Below are 19,339 nucleotides of genomic sequence, written 5' to 3'. Positions count from 1 at the left end.
CAGGACACACTGAGTTGCAAATCAGAATTAACAGGGATGTAAAAAAAACAAAGACACATGTGATCGATTAGCAGAGCCGCTTTCTTTTTTTTCCTTTACAGTAACAACTAAATCCAGTCAGAGAGAGAGTTCACTTCGCTGCCTGCGGCCACAACATAAATTGGGGCACGCCGTTGTGCTTCCTTTGAAGGTGGCGTTTTGGCCGCACACTCACACAGGACATTTGACTGTGTTCTTATTAGCCCGCAGCGGATGTCCTTGCTCTCTGTTAAACAGTGAAGTACTTTTTTCACTTGAAAAGTAGTAATACCACAACATACAAATACTCTGTGGTGGACAAAGTATAATCGTAAGTGAACAAAAGTTGCAAATTGAATACGTTTTCAGAAAATTTCAATCTGATCTGATTTACAAGCTCATGCGTCGCAGCTATTTGAAATAGGGCTCAAGTGGTTCATTCATAATACCCAGCAAACACGGTCAGGACCTGGACGAATTAGTGACGTCTCGATTGGGGCCAGATCACGTTCAAACCAAGACTAGTCAGATCTGGCCCAGAAAATCACCTGATTTCAACCAACACAAATTCTGCCCAAGACAGACGTCCCTGGATGAATCAGAGAGAGTCCGATCGAGGTCAGATCAACTTAAGTCATATCATAACTAGTCAGATCTGGCCCAGAATAAGCTATATTATTTCAACTGGAGAAGACGTCCTGGAAATGACGTAAAGATCATCCCATATGGGCTGTGATCTGGCCTAGCCCTGTCACCGGAGTCATCGGAGGACGTCATCATGACGTAATTTGGCTTGGTGGGTACTAGACCTGTGCCCATCGGCCACCGGCCTACTTGGGAACGATGCAAGTTGGGAACCTAGTGCAATAACCGGTGTTTTAACCGTCTGTCTGTGTCCCAAATGGAGATCTCTTTATCTGTCTGCCTGTGTCTGAAGAGTGCAAACTGACTGTGAAAAGTGGACTGGTTAAGTAATCAAATCGCAGGTGTGGGGTTGCCATGGCAATAAATTGGCTGAGGCAGAGGCTGGGAATTGCACAGGTGAGGGACAATGTGCAATATCTTGCGCCACCCCTTACCCCTTAACTTATTTACCATTTTTTACTATTTTTAAAATAGTTCAAATTGCCCATCTACAAGCTCACAACCTGTCGATGTAGATCGTCTAGTAGTTGACCTATGTTAAAATGTTTTTCAAGAGTTACATTTGGCAAAGAAATGTAGGAATAAAGGCTAAGGCACACCCGAGATCCGAGGTCCACTGGCAGAGCCTGACCAGAGCCTTTTGTGATGTTTCTGGACAACGGTGTATACCACCACCGACTCAAGGCCGGGCACTGTACTCGGTGGGGTAAACGGTTGAGTTACGTTGATTACAGACGTACACATGTACACACATACGTACAGAGACGTGGTGCATTTATAGTAGGATATCGTATGGCTATTGTTGTAAGAGTGCCTCCATTATAGCCTGGCTATTAAGCCAGACCGAATCAGCCGTTGGCAAAAAAAAAATTGCCTGCCGGCGGATTACGGTCTGGAGAGGCTCAATTGTACGCCCATTTCCTACACCAGAGAACTGGTGTGGACAATCGGGACACGGTATGCAATATGGGCGGGCTTTGGTACAGTGACGTTCAACGCTTGAGACCTTTGACTGACAGTAGCTCTGACCAATTGCGTCAAAGAGAAAATGTTTGAACCCGCCCCCCAGGAAACAAGATCCATACACAGCATCTCCAGACTCAAATACCACACGACAGTGTGATTTGAGTCTGGTTTATTAGCCAGGCTACCTCCATTACACATAGCTGTGTAATGGAGTGGTTGCACCACTCAAAAAGGTTTCAAATACAAAAAATGCTGAATATTTCCCCAGCTGGGATGCCTGTGACAATAGTGATAAGGATTTGCACCGTGGGGTTTCCATGGCTCACATACAGGGGCTCTGGGTGACTGGGTCTCTCTGTCCACTCCAAGCAGTGGACAGTGTTTCTACTTACTGCAGGCACTGAGGCGGACGCCCGAAGCCAACGGGCAGGTGTCCATATACATGCGCTGGGAGAGAGAGAGAGAGAGAGAGCCTGAAGCCAACGGGCAGGTGTCCATACATGCGCTGGGAGAGAGAGAGAGAGAGAGAGAGAGAGAGAGAGAGAGAGAGAGAGAGAGAGAGAGAGAGAGAGAGCCTGAAGCCAACGGGCAGGTGTCCATACATGCGCTGGGAGAGAGAGAGAGAGATTTTGGTTTTGGTACTTGATCTGTCATGGTTGCCATGGGAACGGAGCAGTTGATGAGACAACACAGCAAAATGTCAGAGCTCATTATGCTAGGTTGAGATGGCTCAGGGTGGAGGACACTGGACAGATATTCCTTGTAGTTTGACGGGTAAAAGCTATGTCAAAAACATGAGACACACCCACACCCACACCCACACACACACACACTTTGAAGTACTAGGATTGAGCACTTTGAGTAAGGTTCAGGTATAGAGGGTATGCGCCTGATATCATCATACCTGGAAGTTATGCGGGAATGCTTACTGAGTGGCAAAAAACTACTTTCTGGCCTTGACATCCCATACATCCAAACAGAAGTCCTATCTGATTGTAACAACGTTAAACTCACTTTGCCAATCGATTTGCCACTCACTTTATGCATGCACAGTTTGCACACGGTCTACTGTCACAACTCACAATAGTAGTTGTCACATTTTTGTTGTTGTAAATTAACGCCCTACTTGATCATACTACAGCGTCACTCAAAAGTATCAAAAGTAGCAGATTGCAACTCGTAACTTTTTTATCTGCTACTTTTATCTGTTTTGACATATTTGTTTGAATGTTCTGGCTGCTGCCGTTGGCTCCAATCTACTGTGAATGTTCCTCGTTGACAAGCCTTTTTTGTTTTTGTGTTCATTTTCGTTTAAATATACAGTATAAAAATAGTGTAAATAGCCGATTGACAAGCTTAGCACTACAAAACTCGTAGATCGGCTATTTTTGCAGATTGTTAACAGGGCTTAATAGCTTACTAAGATGAAAAGTAAACAAACAATAGTTTCAGTTATATGTTTGTAATTGTTGTAAACCCGTTATTTTTTTTTATTAAACGTGTCAATTCTAGTTTATTATTTCGTCTTAGTTTATAGTTTAACTATAGCAACACTGAACCCCCAAACACCTTTATCTGTCACAGTACTACGTTTGTTTGAATGTTCTGGCCTTCTGCGCCTTGCAGTGTGTCGTTCCAATCTACAATAAATGGTCTTTGGCACTCGCTAAATAGATGGCAAAAGGCAGAATGGCAGAACAAAACAGTGACATCACTGAGCTGTCCCCATCAGACCCACATTTCGTGCTCCACTGCGTCCAAGACTCTTAGAGCTGTGTGTGTGTGTGTGTGTGTGTGTGTGTGTGTGTGTGAAATCAAAACAACTGGCTGACCTGGCTGGCTGCTTTAAGGTTGAGCAACTCTCTCTCCCCCTCTACACACTGCAGTATTTTGAAACATCATGTGAACCAAACCAAACCTTTTCACACACTGTAAAGCGGTGGACAGAAACTTCAGTTATACTAGGGGGTCATCCAGGGCTATCTCACATAAAGAGTTAGCCCTGGATGACCATAACATATTTGTAACTCTGAGCGTGTACAGAGTTATGGGGTTCTTGGAAATAAAACTTTTGAGAACCACTAGTACAGTTGACGACTCCTAATGTGTCATAGTAAATCACTGTCATACACATTCTGAAGAAAACCAAGAGAGTGACATTCAGTAATTGGCCATTATGATCTAAACAAGAACATTATAATGGTGTGTAAAACAGAAAAATCTTGATCTTGATTTGCCACAGACAAGGCCTAGTCTTTGCCACTGACACATTGTCCGTGTACGGACATATTGATGACCCCTGAACCTGTGCTCTAGATCTGTGGTTCTCAACCTTTTCAGGCTGCGACCCCCAAACCAATCATATTTGAACACCCCTCCTCCCACACAAAGCAATCATATTTTAACTGGGGGCCCCCTAAAGCATTTAAAGGCCCATTATTTATTCTGCATTTGAGCCACGGTCCACCATTTGATGAGATTTAGCCTCTCGGAACCAAAACTATTGAATATTTTGTCTACAATTTTGTCTACAATTCCATGCTTTTGGCAAACGATGATCAAAATATGAATACATTTGTGTAGACTTCTTGTAAATGAAGTAATGCAGATGTTTCACAATAATTTCACTCTTGAGAGCGTAAAATGATACCAAATCGACCAGTACGTTCCATTCGGTTTCATTTTATGCTCTAAAGAGTTAAATATCTATAAGGGTCCATTTGGTTACCAACTCTCCATCATTGAGCTGGGGACCACCTGGAACCACCTAAAAGACCACTGGTTGAAAACCACTGCGCTAAAGCAATCATATTTGAACCGGGGACCCCCCGCACCCTTAAAAGCACTTGGAATTGTAGACATTGCATTTAGTTTTACTCAATTTCATAGATATATTGATATAAAAATAAAGAGATCTACAAGCTGTGTGAGCTTGTACAGTAGATCAGCTATTTTCAAAATCTTTACACGTTTCTTATATTATTTGACAATTTGGCCAATGTTTGACCAGTTGATTACTTTTTTTGATGCAGTAATAAGTCTTTTTCTCTTTTCTTTACGTCTGTCTTGGGTATTTAAAAGGTCTGAAAAGTCCTTAAATTTCTACACTAACTAACAAGTAAAAAACAAGCAGATATACAAGCTCTTCTGTCTAAGCTCTGAGCTTAGACAGAATGGGACTACATATTGAAAGTGGTTAAAAATTAAATGAAGTGTAAAGGCCAGTTGGGTTAGTGATCAATACTGTATATTACAAATAATCTCTTTGACACGTACAGTAAATAATGGCAAATTGCCATGTCTTATAAAAGAATGTTTAAAAACCCCATTTCTACTGAATGACAAAATGTAAATGAGCCATGAGACAAAGAGTTTAGATTCATTCAGTCATGTTTACTTTGTCGTGTGATGAACATGACATTATATTAAAACTCACATTCCTTCCATTTCATACACAATGCTGATTCAGGAATCAGGACATACTTCCGAAAGTTGCCCCGCAAAAAAGGCCCTCTCTTTATATACAAAATGCCAATATGGGCCGCCTCCTAATGATTCGAGTCAATTTCGAAAACCATTCCAAAAGGGAAAAAAACTAAACAGAAATGGAGATATTTTCTTGGAAAGAAAGCCACCCTTCGGAAATGTTTCGACCAACTCTGTAGCATCTGATCCCACAGGTGACGATAGAATGACCATTTCCTGCTTAAACCAAACCAGTAAAATAAGAGATAACCGAGGAAGCATTGGCCCCTTACATCCATACACAAATCTAAGCATACAGATTTGATTGATTCATACATCAATAAATGCACACACACGCACGCACACAGCTTGTATCCAACATATAACCTTGTATTTTAACTTTTTAGGTTTAGTTTTCGGGTAAATAGCAGAAAAGGTTTGTAAATTTGCGACAGATTTGTAAGCTTGTAGATCAGCTCTTTACCCAAACATTATGAACCAATGATAAGTATTAGCAAGCAGCCTTGTGACCTACATTATTAACTTACATTGGATCCATTGGGAACACATGGCTCTCTTTTTTTTGTCTGAAGATTAACAGTTTCTGGACATACAAGGTTTTCCCACGACATACACATCATCTGTAGTAAACATGTCACATTAAGTGCACACACACACACACACACACACACACACACACACACACACACACACACACACACACACACACACACACACACACACACACACACACACACACACACACACACACACACACACACACACACACACACACACACACACACACACACACACACTAGAGTAGAGAGAACTGTGGTGGTCTCTGGTCCTCCAGTCGGCCCACCCGCTCCCTCCCTCCCTCCCTCTGTCTTTGCATGGCCCTGGTGGTCTTCTGACACTGTGTAGTGACTGACAAGCGACTGACTGTCCGTGTTGTGCTTCCAGGATGCTTCATGTCTGCTCCTGTGTGTGTAGGGGACAGTTACCGTTAATCCATTATAACAACAAGTATATATAATACATATTGTTGCCGTCTCCACATTTTAACTTCACAAAAGCAGCAGATACGCAAGTTCGAAACGCGGCACCGAAGCAAGGCGTTTAGAGCTCGTCGATCTGCTACTTTTGAATTTGAATCCTGAAAAGTAACATTGGTGAATCCACCGATAGGCTCTATATGCACAGCAGCCACACTGGAAAAGACATTGGGCCTATTCCTTACTACTTCCTTCACAGGTGTTATTATACTAATTAAGTAGAACACATGAAAACATGATGAGAAACAGCGTTACACACAATAAAGTAAATCATAAAAACATTGGGACAGCCCTACCTGAGTGGAGCGCCGCCGCCTACTGGAAGAGGATACTGAAGGCCATGACGACACAACAGCACGCTACCCAGGGACTCTTACGCTCACCTGCATGGATTCCAACAAACAACAATTTATGTTTCGTTAGGCTCAATCTGCCATCTATGAAACAGTAATACACTAGCAACCGTTTCCCAAATCAGTGGTGCCAAATGCCAATAACAGAGAAACATGTTTACCTATTCTTGCACATTTCCAGAAAATCCCCAAAGGCCTGGAAGAGAGAGAAAGACACAAGTTACACATATACTTCATATGAACACATTCCGTCCGTAGGACGTGGCCACACGTCCTAGGGATTCCAATCGAGGGATGCATTGGACTTGTGTACACGTCCTAGTGCATCCTCAATACCAGGCGAGAGAAGAATATTCTGAACGTTTTCCTTTTTTTTATTTTTCAGTCCGACTCTCGGCCACTGTCCTTCGTTCTCTACACTCATATTAGCTTACCGTTGACTTATCTGTGGCAGAAAGAATGCCTCGTCTCTCCTAATCCAGGGCGCTCTCCGTGGTTTTGATCTGATGGATATACTAGCGCTTCATTTCTGCTCCTCATCAGTCTCTCCCACAAAATATGAACGTTTTTTGGAGCTTCTAGCGATATAATAAAATCGAGACCAAGGTAAGCTAGCAAAATATTTCTCCGGCATCCAGAGCTCCTATTTTGAAGGAATCCCGGGAATGATTGTGTTAACGCATTTACAGGAAGATTGTAATTAATATCAACCATACATCAAACAAATACAATTAAAAACAACGGCAAGAGAAATGTCACTCTGATTGGGATTTTATGCAATACCCCTATTGGGGTTTTATGGAAGATGCTATTGCTAGTTTGACCAATTATACACATTTAATCTTAAAATAACTTAATAAACTATTATTACTGTAAGGTAGAACACACTCTATTGTGTTGTGGCCAACCCTGCAGAGCTGAACCCCAGCCCGAGTTCCTGATGCTCAATGTTCCTTTTGCTCAGACAGAGCTAGGCAAGGCAGCCCTTCTGATTGGAATGATGCAGAAGATCAGATCACTTCCATCTTTGGGTCAATTCAGGGAAATGCTTTCCAATCTTTTTGTTCAGGATTGTAACTGCGCTTGATTTAATTTGTTTTGGTTTATCTGTTTTAGTTCTTTTGAGAATTTTTTTTAGGGTTTTATGTCTTCTGATTTAAGTATTTTGATGTTGCTGTAATGTGAATGTCATCTCTGTTGATTGTATCTTGGCTAGGGCTGGGGCGGTATGGGATTTTTTATTACCGCGGTTATTGTCGGCCCCCATACCACCGGTATGGCGATAATTACCGCACCGCACCGCACCCCCCCCCCCCCCCCCCCCCCCCGCGAGCTGTATAGAGCAGGTCTGCAAAATCCGGTAAAACACCGTATACGGAGATGTATATAGCAGCTGTGTGTCTCTAGTGCAGTTCCAGTACAGTGTCATTCCTCTTCCACGCGCGGCCTCCCCTCACAGCTCACACACACGTTTTTCTGTTGTTATCCAGTTTACCAAAATTAAATCCACAACAGCGCTATTGTGAAGACCCTTGCGCAGTGCGAGGTAATTAACCCCAGCTGCAAACGATCCGGACTTGTGTGATTATAATATATATAAATCCTTTTGGGCCAAATAACCATTCTGGGTGTTGGGGGGGGGGGGGGGGGCTTTAGCTATCAGGAGGAGGTAACAGGGGGTGCAGGCAAACAGAGTTTTGGAACGGATATTATGGACTACAGTTTTATTAAGGAAAGATTGGCATGTCAACGCCGCAACACGTGTTCGGGTGTCAATCAAATCAACTGCGTCAGACATCTCCCGCAGCCCGCTGTTAAAAAAAGAAATAAAAAAGCGAACGGATTGTGTTGAGCGTCTTTTTCCTGCGATCCCATTGAACAGACAACATTTATAGGTGGGGCTGGTTTGGAGTAGCCTAATTTAAAACACTGTCCGACTTTGTTTTGAGCGAATATTAATACCTCGCGCTATTGTAACAGCCAGGTGCATCGTGCATTGCTCAGACCGTCAGAGAGAGAGAGAGAGAGAGAAACATTAGGATAAACGTGTAGCCTATGGATAAGGGCGCATCGTTGTAACGGTTTCAACTTTGTATTGATGTCTGTCAGCGAGAGACGAGAAGAGAAAGGGGGAGAGAGAGAGAGAGAGAGAGAGAGAGAGAGAAACATTAGGCTAAACGTGTAGCCTATGGATAAGGGCGCATCGTTGTAACTGTTTCAACTTTGTATTGATGTCTGTCAGCGAGAGACGAGAAGAGAAAGGGGGAGAGAGAGAGCGAGAGAGCTGTACAGACAGGACGGACAGAACTGTTTTTATCTTTTGACTGACTATAAGAAAAAGTCCGACAGGTGCGTCGGATAACTGGAACTGAGAAGTAGAGAAAAAAAGAATCCCGCACACTGTCTTCACTTGGAATCGCAATGGCAACCATTCTCACTCCAATGAAATGCCCGAAGAGCAGCGCAGCGCATCGCATGAAACAAACACCTCACCATTCAAAAACGTCCCCTCATCATGGAACCTAAATCTTAAATATATTAAACAAATTCCAAGTTAACTGATAGATTTAATATGATGAATTGAAAGGTTCAACTTCCAGCCGCTCCACACCACGCAGCAACTGCGCGCATCCCCAGTCCCCAAGCCATGAGTTAACATTATTGCTTGATTGATTGATTTAAGTTTGTATTAACAGTTTACAGTACATTTGCACAACTCAATACAAAAACTGTTAACTGTTAACTCTGTGAGTGGACGACACCATAAAGCATTACACTTGTTTACAAGAGGGTCCACCTTGTTCCAATTCATCATAACATTTTGTACACTATACACTTCTATAAAGCCAAAAACAGGAAATCATCATAAAGGAGGTAAAAAGGGGGAAAAACATATACAGTGAGGGAGAAAAGGGGTGGGTGGAGTAAAGGGATTTACATGTCTTAATGACAGTTGGTAGGGCGTTCCACATTTTTGTGGCATAGGAGTGAAATGAATTTAGGTGGACCCTCTTGTAAACAAGTGTAATGCTTTATTGGGTCGTCCACTCGCACTTAACAGTCTTTGTATTGAGTTGTGCTTGAAATGTAGGCTACTGTAATTCTGCAAACTGTTAATAAATAGTTCAATCAATCAATCAATCAATCAATACTTGTTTGTGCCGAATCTGGGTTGCACATGGTTTGTTGAACTCCCTCTGGTGTTGCTGGCATATGATTAGACTGACTGAGCCTCACTGTTTATTATGATACACTTTTCATTTCATATCAACCATATGCACTTAGGCCTAGAACCTAGGGTTAGAACTAGGGTTAGGGTTAGAACCTAGGGTGCCAGAACAGCACGGACAAAAAAAACTAAAAAAAAAAAGAAAAAAAAAAGAACTTTTTTTTTGTTTTGCCTGCCCCTCAACTGTACTCCGAGCTGAAATAAAGGTTATGATGATGATGACTGTCATGATGATGCACCGTGTTGTGAGCTTTAATGTACTCCGATGAATGTTAAATCCAATTGATAACTGCAGAGTGGCGACAACTGCAAGTGCTTCTACTTACTGCTACTACTGCTTCCGTATTTGTTCTTCCATGAATAACCAATAATATTTAATGAAGACTTGTTGCTTCCCCATTCAAACACACTTTCCCGTCGGGCAACCTGAAAGCAAACTCCACATGCCCGAACGTTTTATCGACTTGCTACGGGCTGTCGGGCGACTGTTAAGTGTAAACCGCTGAGACTCACCCGGTCTTATTCTTGTCCAGCAGGCTGGGGGCCATGGCTCTGATGTAGGCACACGTACAGATGAGCAGCAACACCACCGTCAGCAGAGACTGGAAGTTAAAGATGGCCGACTGCAAGACAGGACCAAATGGCAACACAATCAGAACCATATATACACAGACGGTCTGACGGACAGATATAATATACATAGTATGATGGGTCAGTTATTGCATAAAATGGAGCCAGTGTTAGATACTAGAAATATGTTGATCAAAAGCAGTTGGACGAGACACAACAAACAGACAATGATTGTTCTTCCAGCTGTTGTGTCAGTTGATCATTCGAGTGCGGCAACGAGTGCCAATGACATAAGATTAAATAAGATTAGTGATCTTTGTCTGTTACGGCAGGGCTCCAGCGTCGCGTCTCTGTCAGGGAATGTTCCCTTTTTAATCAATGAAGGGTGGCTCCACTGCCTGCGTTGCGCTGCGTTCGGTGACTGCTTTAAAATTGCCCCGGTTCGTTTTTTGACGCACGCACACGTCCAGTGGAACCCCGGCGTTATGTCTAGGGATGGGTATTATCGTTAGGACTTTTATGAGTCCGGTACCAATTCCAGTTCTGCTTATCGATTCCGGTTCGTAACGGTTCCCTATTTCGGTTCCAAAATGGTATAAAATAACTTAAATAAGAGGTCAAATGGTTTAATTTAAGACATTAAACATTCTCTAATTTCTCTCCTTTATTTAACAGTTGAGCCATTTTTTTTGGATACTACAGTGAGCTGCATGTTCACTGCATCCTAAAATTGAATTATTTGAATGGGTACCCGGGCCGGTACCCAAGCATGTTCGGTTCGGTACCTGCCTGGAACCGAGGTTCGGGAGTCAGGACCCATAGTTGTGTCTAATATCTGTGTATTATTTTGCCAATATTGTGTAGACTGATAAATGTTTAAGGTTGTGTTGTTTTGACTATCTCTCTCTCCCTGTATCTATAACACCTCCATGTATACCAAACATACTGTAACCTGTGTGAATCTCATACTTGGCAATACTAGGCTTATCACAATTATTACCTAATCACCTGACAATCAAAATATATTTTTTGGGCTCAAAGTTATTTTGCACTTATTGTTGCAATCGTTTCCGACGGTTCCTGGCATGTGTTTGAAAACATTTGGATAAAATTAACATAAATGTTTTTCTTTTTTAAATAATACAGTACTTCTACTCTAACCTCGCCTCACCAGGCTTTCCACCACCTACTTCTACTCCACTTCATGTCAGAGGCAAATATTGCACTATTTGACAGCTTTAGTTACTGTTACTTTGCAGGTTTTAGATTTCCAATTCAATTCGGCCATTCAAAAACAGAAGATTGTGTGAGCTGTGAGCTGTCTTAAGTCTGTCTCATAAGTAACCGACTCCCTCTCATTACGTGGCATTTGGCAAAAAGACACAGGTTGTTTGCATGGCATTTAACATCCACCGACCACAATGATCACATCTACAGTCAAACACACAGGCTGGGCTGTATCGATTATAGATGATCGATCCTTCGGTGTCGATCATGCGTGTTGAACTTGAAGAACAATACAAACGAAAGTCAACTCATGATTGCCACTTGGCATTTAGCTTCGTTAGCTGCTCATGCTAGCATCATTAGCATTGGTGTCGTCATTCGTAGTAACAAGCGGCAAACCTTTTAGCGTGTGCAATTTAAAATGCCGACGGGAACACGATAAATATATATTTATTTAAAATAAGTAGTTCATATTAATGCCAAAGTGTGTATTGACGCATAACCGTTTGAATTAAGCAAAGACAACTCCTCACCATTACTGTTGCTGTTTCAGAGAAGACACATCACACTTCCGCGGCTCCGCCTCCTTACGTACACATGATCACATTACGTAGGTTACGTTACTAACGTAGCGAGTGGCGTAAAGTTATATCTATGGAAATGTTAGAGCCAGCCAGCCAGGACCAGGTATTCTGTTACTTGGAGTATTTCCATTTATTGATGATGATTCATATTGTAGGCTACAACTCGTAGCAGGCAAATGTTATTTGACTTAAGTAAGAAATGAAATGCAGGTTTCTGGTTTACTTTTTACTTACGTCCAAAACCTGAAGGTAATCAATATAACGTAACTTAACGTACCGGCTCGTAGGGTCGTACGTCACCGCGTCGTGCTCTCTGATTGGTCGAGAGGGATTGACGTTCATCTGGATTTTCCCCCCATCCACTTGCATTCATTGAGGAAGTAGAAGTTTCTGAAAACATAATTTTATAAAGAAACATTCAAAACATTATTTATAAACAACGTGCAGCGCGCGGACACCTCCTTGCTGATTCGCCTTATGCACGTAAGTTTGATATCACTGTTATTTTGTTGCTTTTTTTTTTGATTGATTGAAATATTTATTAACAGTTTGCAGAATTACAGTACATTTCGAGCACAAACTCAATACAAAGGCTGTTAACTGTGACCCAATAAGCATTACGCTTGTTTCCAACAGGGTCCACCATGCTGTTATAATAATAATAGAATAACGATATAATATACAATAATAATATAATATGACAGTCTTGTATCAAGGCTAATGCATTTGCATAACTAGTCTGGGACTATACACACTTCCCCGAAAAAGAAAAGCACAGTAGCCTACATTAACTTTAGTGTGCGTGTGTGTGTGTGCGCGCGCGTGCGTGCGCGTGTCAGTGGGTGAGCTGTAGAAGCCTCCCCCCAGTGATTTGTAACTTGAAAGGTGCTTCTGCACTGATACGATTCAAAAACAGCATCTCATGCAACATGGGAGGACAGCAAAAAAGATGCTTCTCAAAACATGTTCATGTCAAGGACCCCCACATTGAGGTGTACTGTAGCTAAGTAAAGTGGCCGCAGACCCCCATCTGAATATAATTTGTACCAGGGACCCCAATTGCTATTAGAGAGGCATTATGCATACGTACAAAATTATATATATATATATATATATATAATATATATATATAGATCATCTCCCCAGGATTAAAACAGAAGCTATGAAACAATACAGAGTATCATGGAACGCAAAGTATGTGTATTGTGTAACATCCTCTGCCTTGGTTATGGCCGGGTAATATTTGTGGCTTTGGGGAAAGCACTTTATATTTTGAATTGGTACTTTGGTAGGCCTACATTTATTTACAGAGTCTATAAACGCAAACTACCGGAATGTTTCCCTTTTCTCCTTTCCAAATTATTATTTATTTTTCCCGTTCGCACTCAATCCTTTGTATTTTTCAGAAAACGTTGGAAGCATCCAACTAGTAGAGCACTGGTTCTCAAATGTATTCATTAATGTCAAGGTACGCTATAGCCTATAACGCGCCTGAGACTTTACAAATGGATTTTACATGGCAGTGGTGTTTTTGGTGGGGGTCCCCATGTGATTTGCCTAATGCAATATTGTTTGTAAACAAATGTAACATACGGTATAAGTTGTGTATACAGGCCTAGCCAGGGTATGTCCACATTTCTAAAAAGTGACACAATTTAAGACTTAAGATCATTTTAATACCTCTAAAAGTTCATTCCTGTGTCAAAAGTAATCAACAAACTATACTTTACAAAATTGGCCAAAATGACAACTATTACAAAAGAAAGAGGCAAACATGTTTTGAAAGTAGCCGATCTACAGTACAACATCATTTTCACAATATGTTTCTGTGGAACAAAAATGTATGCCTCAACTCCGGCAATTCCAATTGCTTGTCAGGGTCCCCTCCCCAGTTCCAATAGGATTATTTTTGGGGAGGTCGTGGCCTTGAAAAGTTTGAGAACCAGAACCACTGGATTACGGGTCCATTTGGTGTTGAACAGATTGTGTTGTGATGGGATAATAACATATTGAATGGGAAGATAGGATGAAGGCACTACATCCTCAAGGTGAGGATGTAGAGCAGCTGGGTTGCAAGTGGTTAAGAAATGTGGCATTTGATTGGTTGATTGATTGATTGAATACTAATTAACATTTGGCAGAAAGTACAGTGGTGCGATTATACAATGATTACGGAGGATACGACAAAACACCCTGAGAGCTTGTCTAGGATACTAGGACGAGTTGCAAATTGGACTCTGGATGAGTCACCATTTTTGATGGCTGTTGGTTTTTGGTGGCATAACGGTAGAATTAATTTAACCCCATGTTTGTGCCTTATCTGGGTTGAACGAGATCAGGTGGAGCTCCCTCTGGTGTGTGTGTGTGTGTGTGTGCGAGTGCGTGTGCGTGTGTGTGTCATGTTTTTGACATAGCTTTTACCCGTCAAACTACGAGGAATATCTGTCCAGTGTCCTCCACCCTGAGCCATCTCAACCTAGCATAATGAGCAGGGGTCCCAGGTGTGACATGTGAGGTTTAGTAACCTGATGATCAGTTTGTTTTGAGAGCTCTGACGTTTTGCTTACAATGCCTTTGAGGTGCTATAGTTGGGCCTCATTCACACGTATCAAACACCAATCAAACAAATGTTTGGTCATTCTTTTTTTGTTGGGCCACCACAATGCTTTTCCAATGGGAGTCACATGGTTTGACCAAACATTTGTGTTTGATTGCTGATGGTGTTCTGCCCCTCCCCCCTCATCTGACAAACATTTGTTTGATTGCGTTTGATACGTGTGAATGAGGCCTAACACCGGGGCTCCACCAGGCGCGTCAGCGTCTCCGCGTCTCCGTCACCGTCAGGGAATGTTCAATTTTTAATCAATGAAGGGTGGCTCCACTGCCCACGTTGCGTTGCGTGACATTAAAATTGCCCCGGTTCGTTTTTTGACGCACGCGACGGAGACGCACGCGACGGAGACGCAACGCGTCCGGTGGGCGTTAGGCCTGTCACAATTATTACATAATCGCCAAATTGCCATTATTTTAGATAATCACAATTATTCTTGCATAATCGTCAATCGTTTCCATGTTGAAAAATGTCCATACATTTTCAAACATTTTTCAAAAATAGCAGAAATAGCAGATCTACAAGCTTACAACACGTAATCAACTACTTACGCTATTTGGTAAATTGTTTGGAAAGAAAAATATATAAAAAAATGATTAAATGTGTCAATTTCTTTGTATATTTAAATTATTTGTCATATCTGCCCTGTGCAAACACATTGCAACGTTCCAATGTTCAATGCAAAAAAACACAACTCATCAAAATCAATTATTTGTGTGACGATTTATTGCCAGCTTAAATTTGTAATGGTGACAGCCCTATAGTACCATGAGGTCAAAGTGACATTGGATGAGTGTCACTCCAGCTAGTGCATTCCTACTGACCAACAAGGATAATCCTGTCCAAAAAGCTTTCGTTGGCTTTTTGTCATTTTTTTTCAGTGAAAAGATTGTTCTCTAGTCTAAGGTACAACCCAACTAGGTAATTTATTATTATTCATTTTTTAAACATTATATATTAAAATACGTTTTTATCATCATATTTTGATTATCACAATAATAATATAATTGATAACAATTATTTTGGCCATAATAATCATGTCCCATCCCCGCCCTTCTATATTAATAGGCCCATATTGGAAAGAATTTCAGCGTCTTTCTTACTTCCTTAGTAGTCTTATACTAACAAGTAAGACGCGCGGACGTGGGAAGCGAACGCAGCTCGTAAATTGCAATAACAACAATTAGAATAAATAACGTACTTTTTGTTATTTTTTATTTTTTAAGTGTTTTTTTTAAGATTTTCTTTTTTAAGTGTGTGTATGTGTGCGTGCATGTGTGTTTTTGTACGTTTTTTTTAAGTTAAGTTTTTTTTTAAGTTAAGTTTTTCTTTGTGTGTGTGTGTGTGTGTGTGTGTGTGTTTTGTGTGTGATACAGCTGTGCCCTCTGGTGGCGGGCGGGTGGTGTTACAGCGTGACACACACACAGACAGACAGACAGACAGACAGACATGTTCTGCTAGGTCTCATAGTTAGTGCTCATTGCGTTCGCAATCACTGCGTTCGCAATTAAGGCTCTGTTGAAGTCTGTTCCGTTTTGGTCAAGCAAAGTCAGGGTGTGGATATTGTGCATGTTGGCTCCACTGGAAACACTCTGCTCCACCAGTGGGTCTCAAAGTGTGGTGAGGTCCAGCAGGGACCCTCATGGTTCCTTGTGGGGGTTCCAAAGGGCCCGTAACAGGTGTGTTAACTCTGAGAGTGTACACATGGAACCAAATGGACCTGTACGTACTACGTAGGTCCATTTGAACACTCTCAGAGTTATGGAGGTCTTTGAAATGAAGATGTCTGAGAACCACTTGACTGTGCAATACACTAAACGGAACAGAGACTTCATTATTCAGTATCATTGGTAAGACCTGGTGAAGGGACAATATGACTGCTGTACTGTGCATAGAGCCCTAATTGATCAGCTGCTGGTGGTGTGGTGGGTGGGAGGTAAAGGAGAGAGGAAACATCTGCATATCATGCAAATGCAATTATTCAACGTTTACTGGAAAGATGCTTCCATAATGGAGCCTTTTCTTTCCTGCTGACGTCGGACTAAAATGCTTGTGGTCCGGCTTTCTCATTAAAAGTTTTCACAATGGGGTCCCCTCCCCAGCCATTGCGATGGCGACACGCATCTTGATCGCATTTGGAGCGTGTTTGCAGAAAATCCCCCCATCATCAACTAAACCGATCCCTCCTCTCTCTCTCTCGCATGCACAGACACTCCTAGAAGTGTCATTTAATGTGTGTGGAGAAATCGTCAGGACTGCAAACCACACTGTAAATCAGGCCTCCGCGTTTTTACTGTACATTACAGTGTGGATGTTAGTGCGAATAGGCATGGCTCCCAACACGGGCGAGAAATGAAACTGAAGAAAAGAAATCAGAAATGCTTGTGATTTAAAAAAAAAATTGACAGGAGATTCAGATGTTGCAGAGCTTGTCGTGTGTGTAGAATTCTACTCAGGTTTCTTTTATTTTTTTCTCCTTTTTTCATGATGTAAACTTAAGCAATCATATCAGTGTATCTCAAAGTAGGGACTAGGGACCGCCCAGTGGGTCCTTGGGGGGGGGTTCCAGAGCCCCGCAGTAAAATTATTTGGTTTAAACACTTGAGCTGTACTTTATTTTTGGGCTTCCGGTACTTAGAAATAGCCAATCTACAAGCTCACAATGTGATCTTGTAGATGTGCTATTTTCTTAAATAGATAAGTGATAAGTGATTTTAGAACCTTCTTGGCAGAAAGACAACTCCCATAGATGTAAAGGCAGATAATTCCATACTTTAGACCATCTGAATCCTATATTAAACTGAGTTTGAGATGTACAGGATGCAGTGGACGCACGCATGCATGAACACACACACACACACACACACACACACACACACACACACACACACACACACACACACACACACACACACACACGCACACACACACGTGTGCATGTCATTCCCAAGCCAATGTGTGTTTTTTGGGTGGAGCGCTTGTTTTTGGTTCACTCAATGAATGTCCTGCCTGTTTCTACAACAGATGCATGACTTATTTTCATCACAAATCATCACGTGGATGGAAGAGGCTAGCATGTGCACCGAAACGAGCACTCCCTGTGCATCATGTCACAGCCATGGATAGAGGGCGTGGTCTCTGTGGGTTTGGCTTGGGGATAGCAGCATACACACGCACACACACACACACACACACACACACACACGGCACGCGTGCATGCATGCATGCACGTAGGCCGTTTATTTGAGATAATGACAATTATTTTGCATAATCGTTAAATGTTCATACATTTTCCAAAAATAGAATACCTCAATTTGTATGCCAAATACATACAAGCTATAAATGTCATATTCATAATTATGGGTTGACACTTGTTATTTTATATTTTGAAGTGTAGCAACAGTCAGTGAAAACAGCACATTGTAGGTAAACAGTGCTCTTATTTTACATTCCACAGACCAGAAGACAGAGCACTCTGGCCACGTTCAGGTTTTTAGACGGATATCTCGTATTGTGTTTCTCAAACAAGCACTTGCCCGGTCAGGCAACCTGAAAGAAAACTCCACCTGCCGGAAAGTTTCATTTACCTGCCAGGGGCTGGTGGGCAACCCTTACTAGTGTCAAGCCTGGGACACAGTCTACACACCACTATCACGAGAACTTTGTTGATGCTAAATCCTCATTAATATTTCATGTACAGCTGCTATTTAAAAAAAAAGTTTTTTGAATTTGGACTTCTACAGAACTACGATCTTTATAATCTCAATAATTTTCACTTATCGTTCAACATTAACTTTCGGGAGTGGGCAGAGCATAGCGCTCGTTCATGTTTTAGGCCCTGTTTGGCTTGAGCTGCAGTACCTAGTACCTACGATAGGCCAGCATGCTCATTTGGCTTCAATTCTTCCTCTCATGCTCGGGGCTCGGTTGAACTCCCTCTGAGACCCCCACCTTGAGAACCACTGTATCTCATGAGTTTGATCACCATACAATCCCACCACACCATTGAAGACATTGTCACCAGGAAACAATAGATGGTCTATCTGTAATGACATGCAGATGTCAATCCCCCCCACCCCTTTTTGACATTTTTGATGTTCAATGCCTTGCCTCTAGGGCAGAAATTCCCATTCCCAACCACCGGTGCCGGCCCGGGGACATGTACCACCCGTACGCAAGGCGTGAGGCAGCCGGGAATTCAGTTTCTCGGCCATGAATATAACCTTCCAGCGGAGAGAAGTTGGCTCGGTCACATGAAGATGTCAATACCAAGGATTCGACAGTGATCTCATCTCAGGTCACTGTAAATTGTGCAGTTATATAAATGGTGCATTTATATAGCGCCTTTATCCAAGGCGCTTTACATAGATTGTGCATTACATTCACCCATTCACACACACATTCATACACCGATGGCTGCGGAAACCATGCAAGGTACCAACCAGCACATCAGGAGCAATTAGGGGTGCAGTGTCTTGCTCAAGGACACTTCGACACTAACTCTGGGGGAGCCCGGGTTCGAACTGGCGACCTTTCGGTTACCATCCAGCCACTCTACCTCTGAGCCACCGCCGCCACTGTGGTTTACAAGCAGGAAGCTAGCCCCTTGTTTA

The 19,339-nt window shown here is 42.1% G+C and overlaps 2 protein-coding genes across 3 annotated transcripts in view; one reads left to right on the top strand and one right to left on the bottom strand.

The window, feature by feature from the left end:
- Positions 1 to 5,001: 5,001 nt before the first annotated feature.
- LOC306933285 (protein kish-A) lies at positions 5,002 to 12,298 on the bottom strand. The gene is made up of 5 exons (XM_079515433.1): positions 12,065 to 12,298; positions 10,248 to 10,357; positions 6,667 to 6,701; positions 6,450 to 6,535; positions 5,002 to 6,080 (listed from the first exon to the last, which is right to left on the bottom strand). Exons 1-4 carry the CDS (start codon positions 12,065 to 12,067, stop codon positions 6,468 to 6,470), a joined length of 216 nt encoding a protein of 71 aa, XP_079371559.1. The 5' UTR covers positions 12,068 to 12,298; the 3' UTR covers positions 5,002 to 6,080; positions 6,450 to 6,467.
- Positions 12,299 to 12,456: 158 nt separating this feature from the next.
- The window catches only part of LOC306933815 (DNA repair protein XRCC4-like), an 88,324-nt gene continuing 81,441 nt past the window's right edge, over positions 12,457 to 19,339 (top strand). For both annotated transcript variants that reach the window (XM_079516139.1, XM_079516140.1), the window contains exon 1: positions 12,457 to 12,598. The gene's annotated coding sequence lies outside the window, so the exon portion shown is untranslated. The remainder of the gene's footprint in view (positions 12,599 to 19,339) is intronic.

The sequence above is a fragment of the Electrona antarctica genome, assembly GCF_951216825.1.
Source record: "Electrona antarctica genome assembly, chromosome: 12".
NCBI lineage: Eukaryota > Metazoa > Chordata > Actinopteri > Myctophiformes > Myctophidae > Electrona > Electrona antarctica.
Note: the sequence above shows the minus strand (reverse complement) of the source record. Positions and strands in the feature narration are given on the sequence as shown.

Bases quoted from the DNA above. Each gene is read 5' to 3' on its own strand.
- LOC306933285 (XM_079515433.1), bottom strand. The intron at 6,702-10,247 runs GTGAGTCTCAGC...TCTCTCTTCCAG, and splicing joins CTGGACAAGAATAAGACCGG to GCCTTTGGGGATTTTCTGGA. The intron at 6,536-6,666 runs GTAAACATGTTT...GAATCCATGCAG, and splicing joins CTGGAAATGTGCAAGAATAG to GTGAGCGTAAGAGTCCCTGG.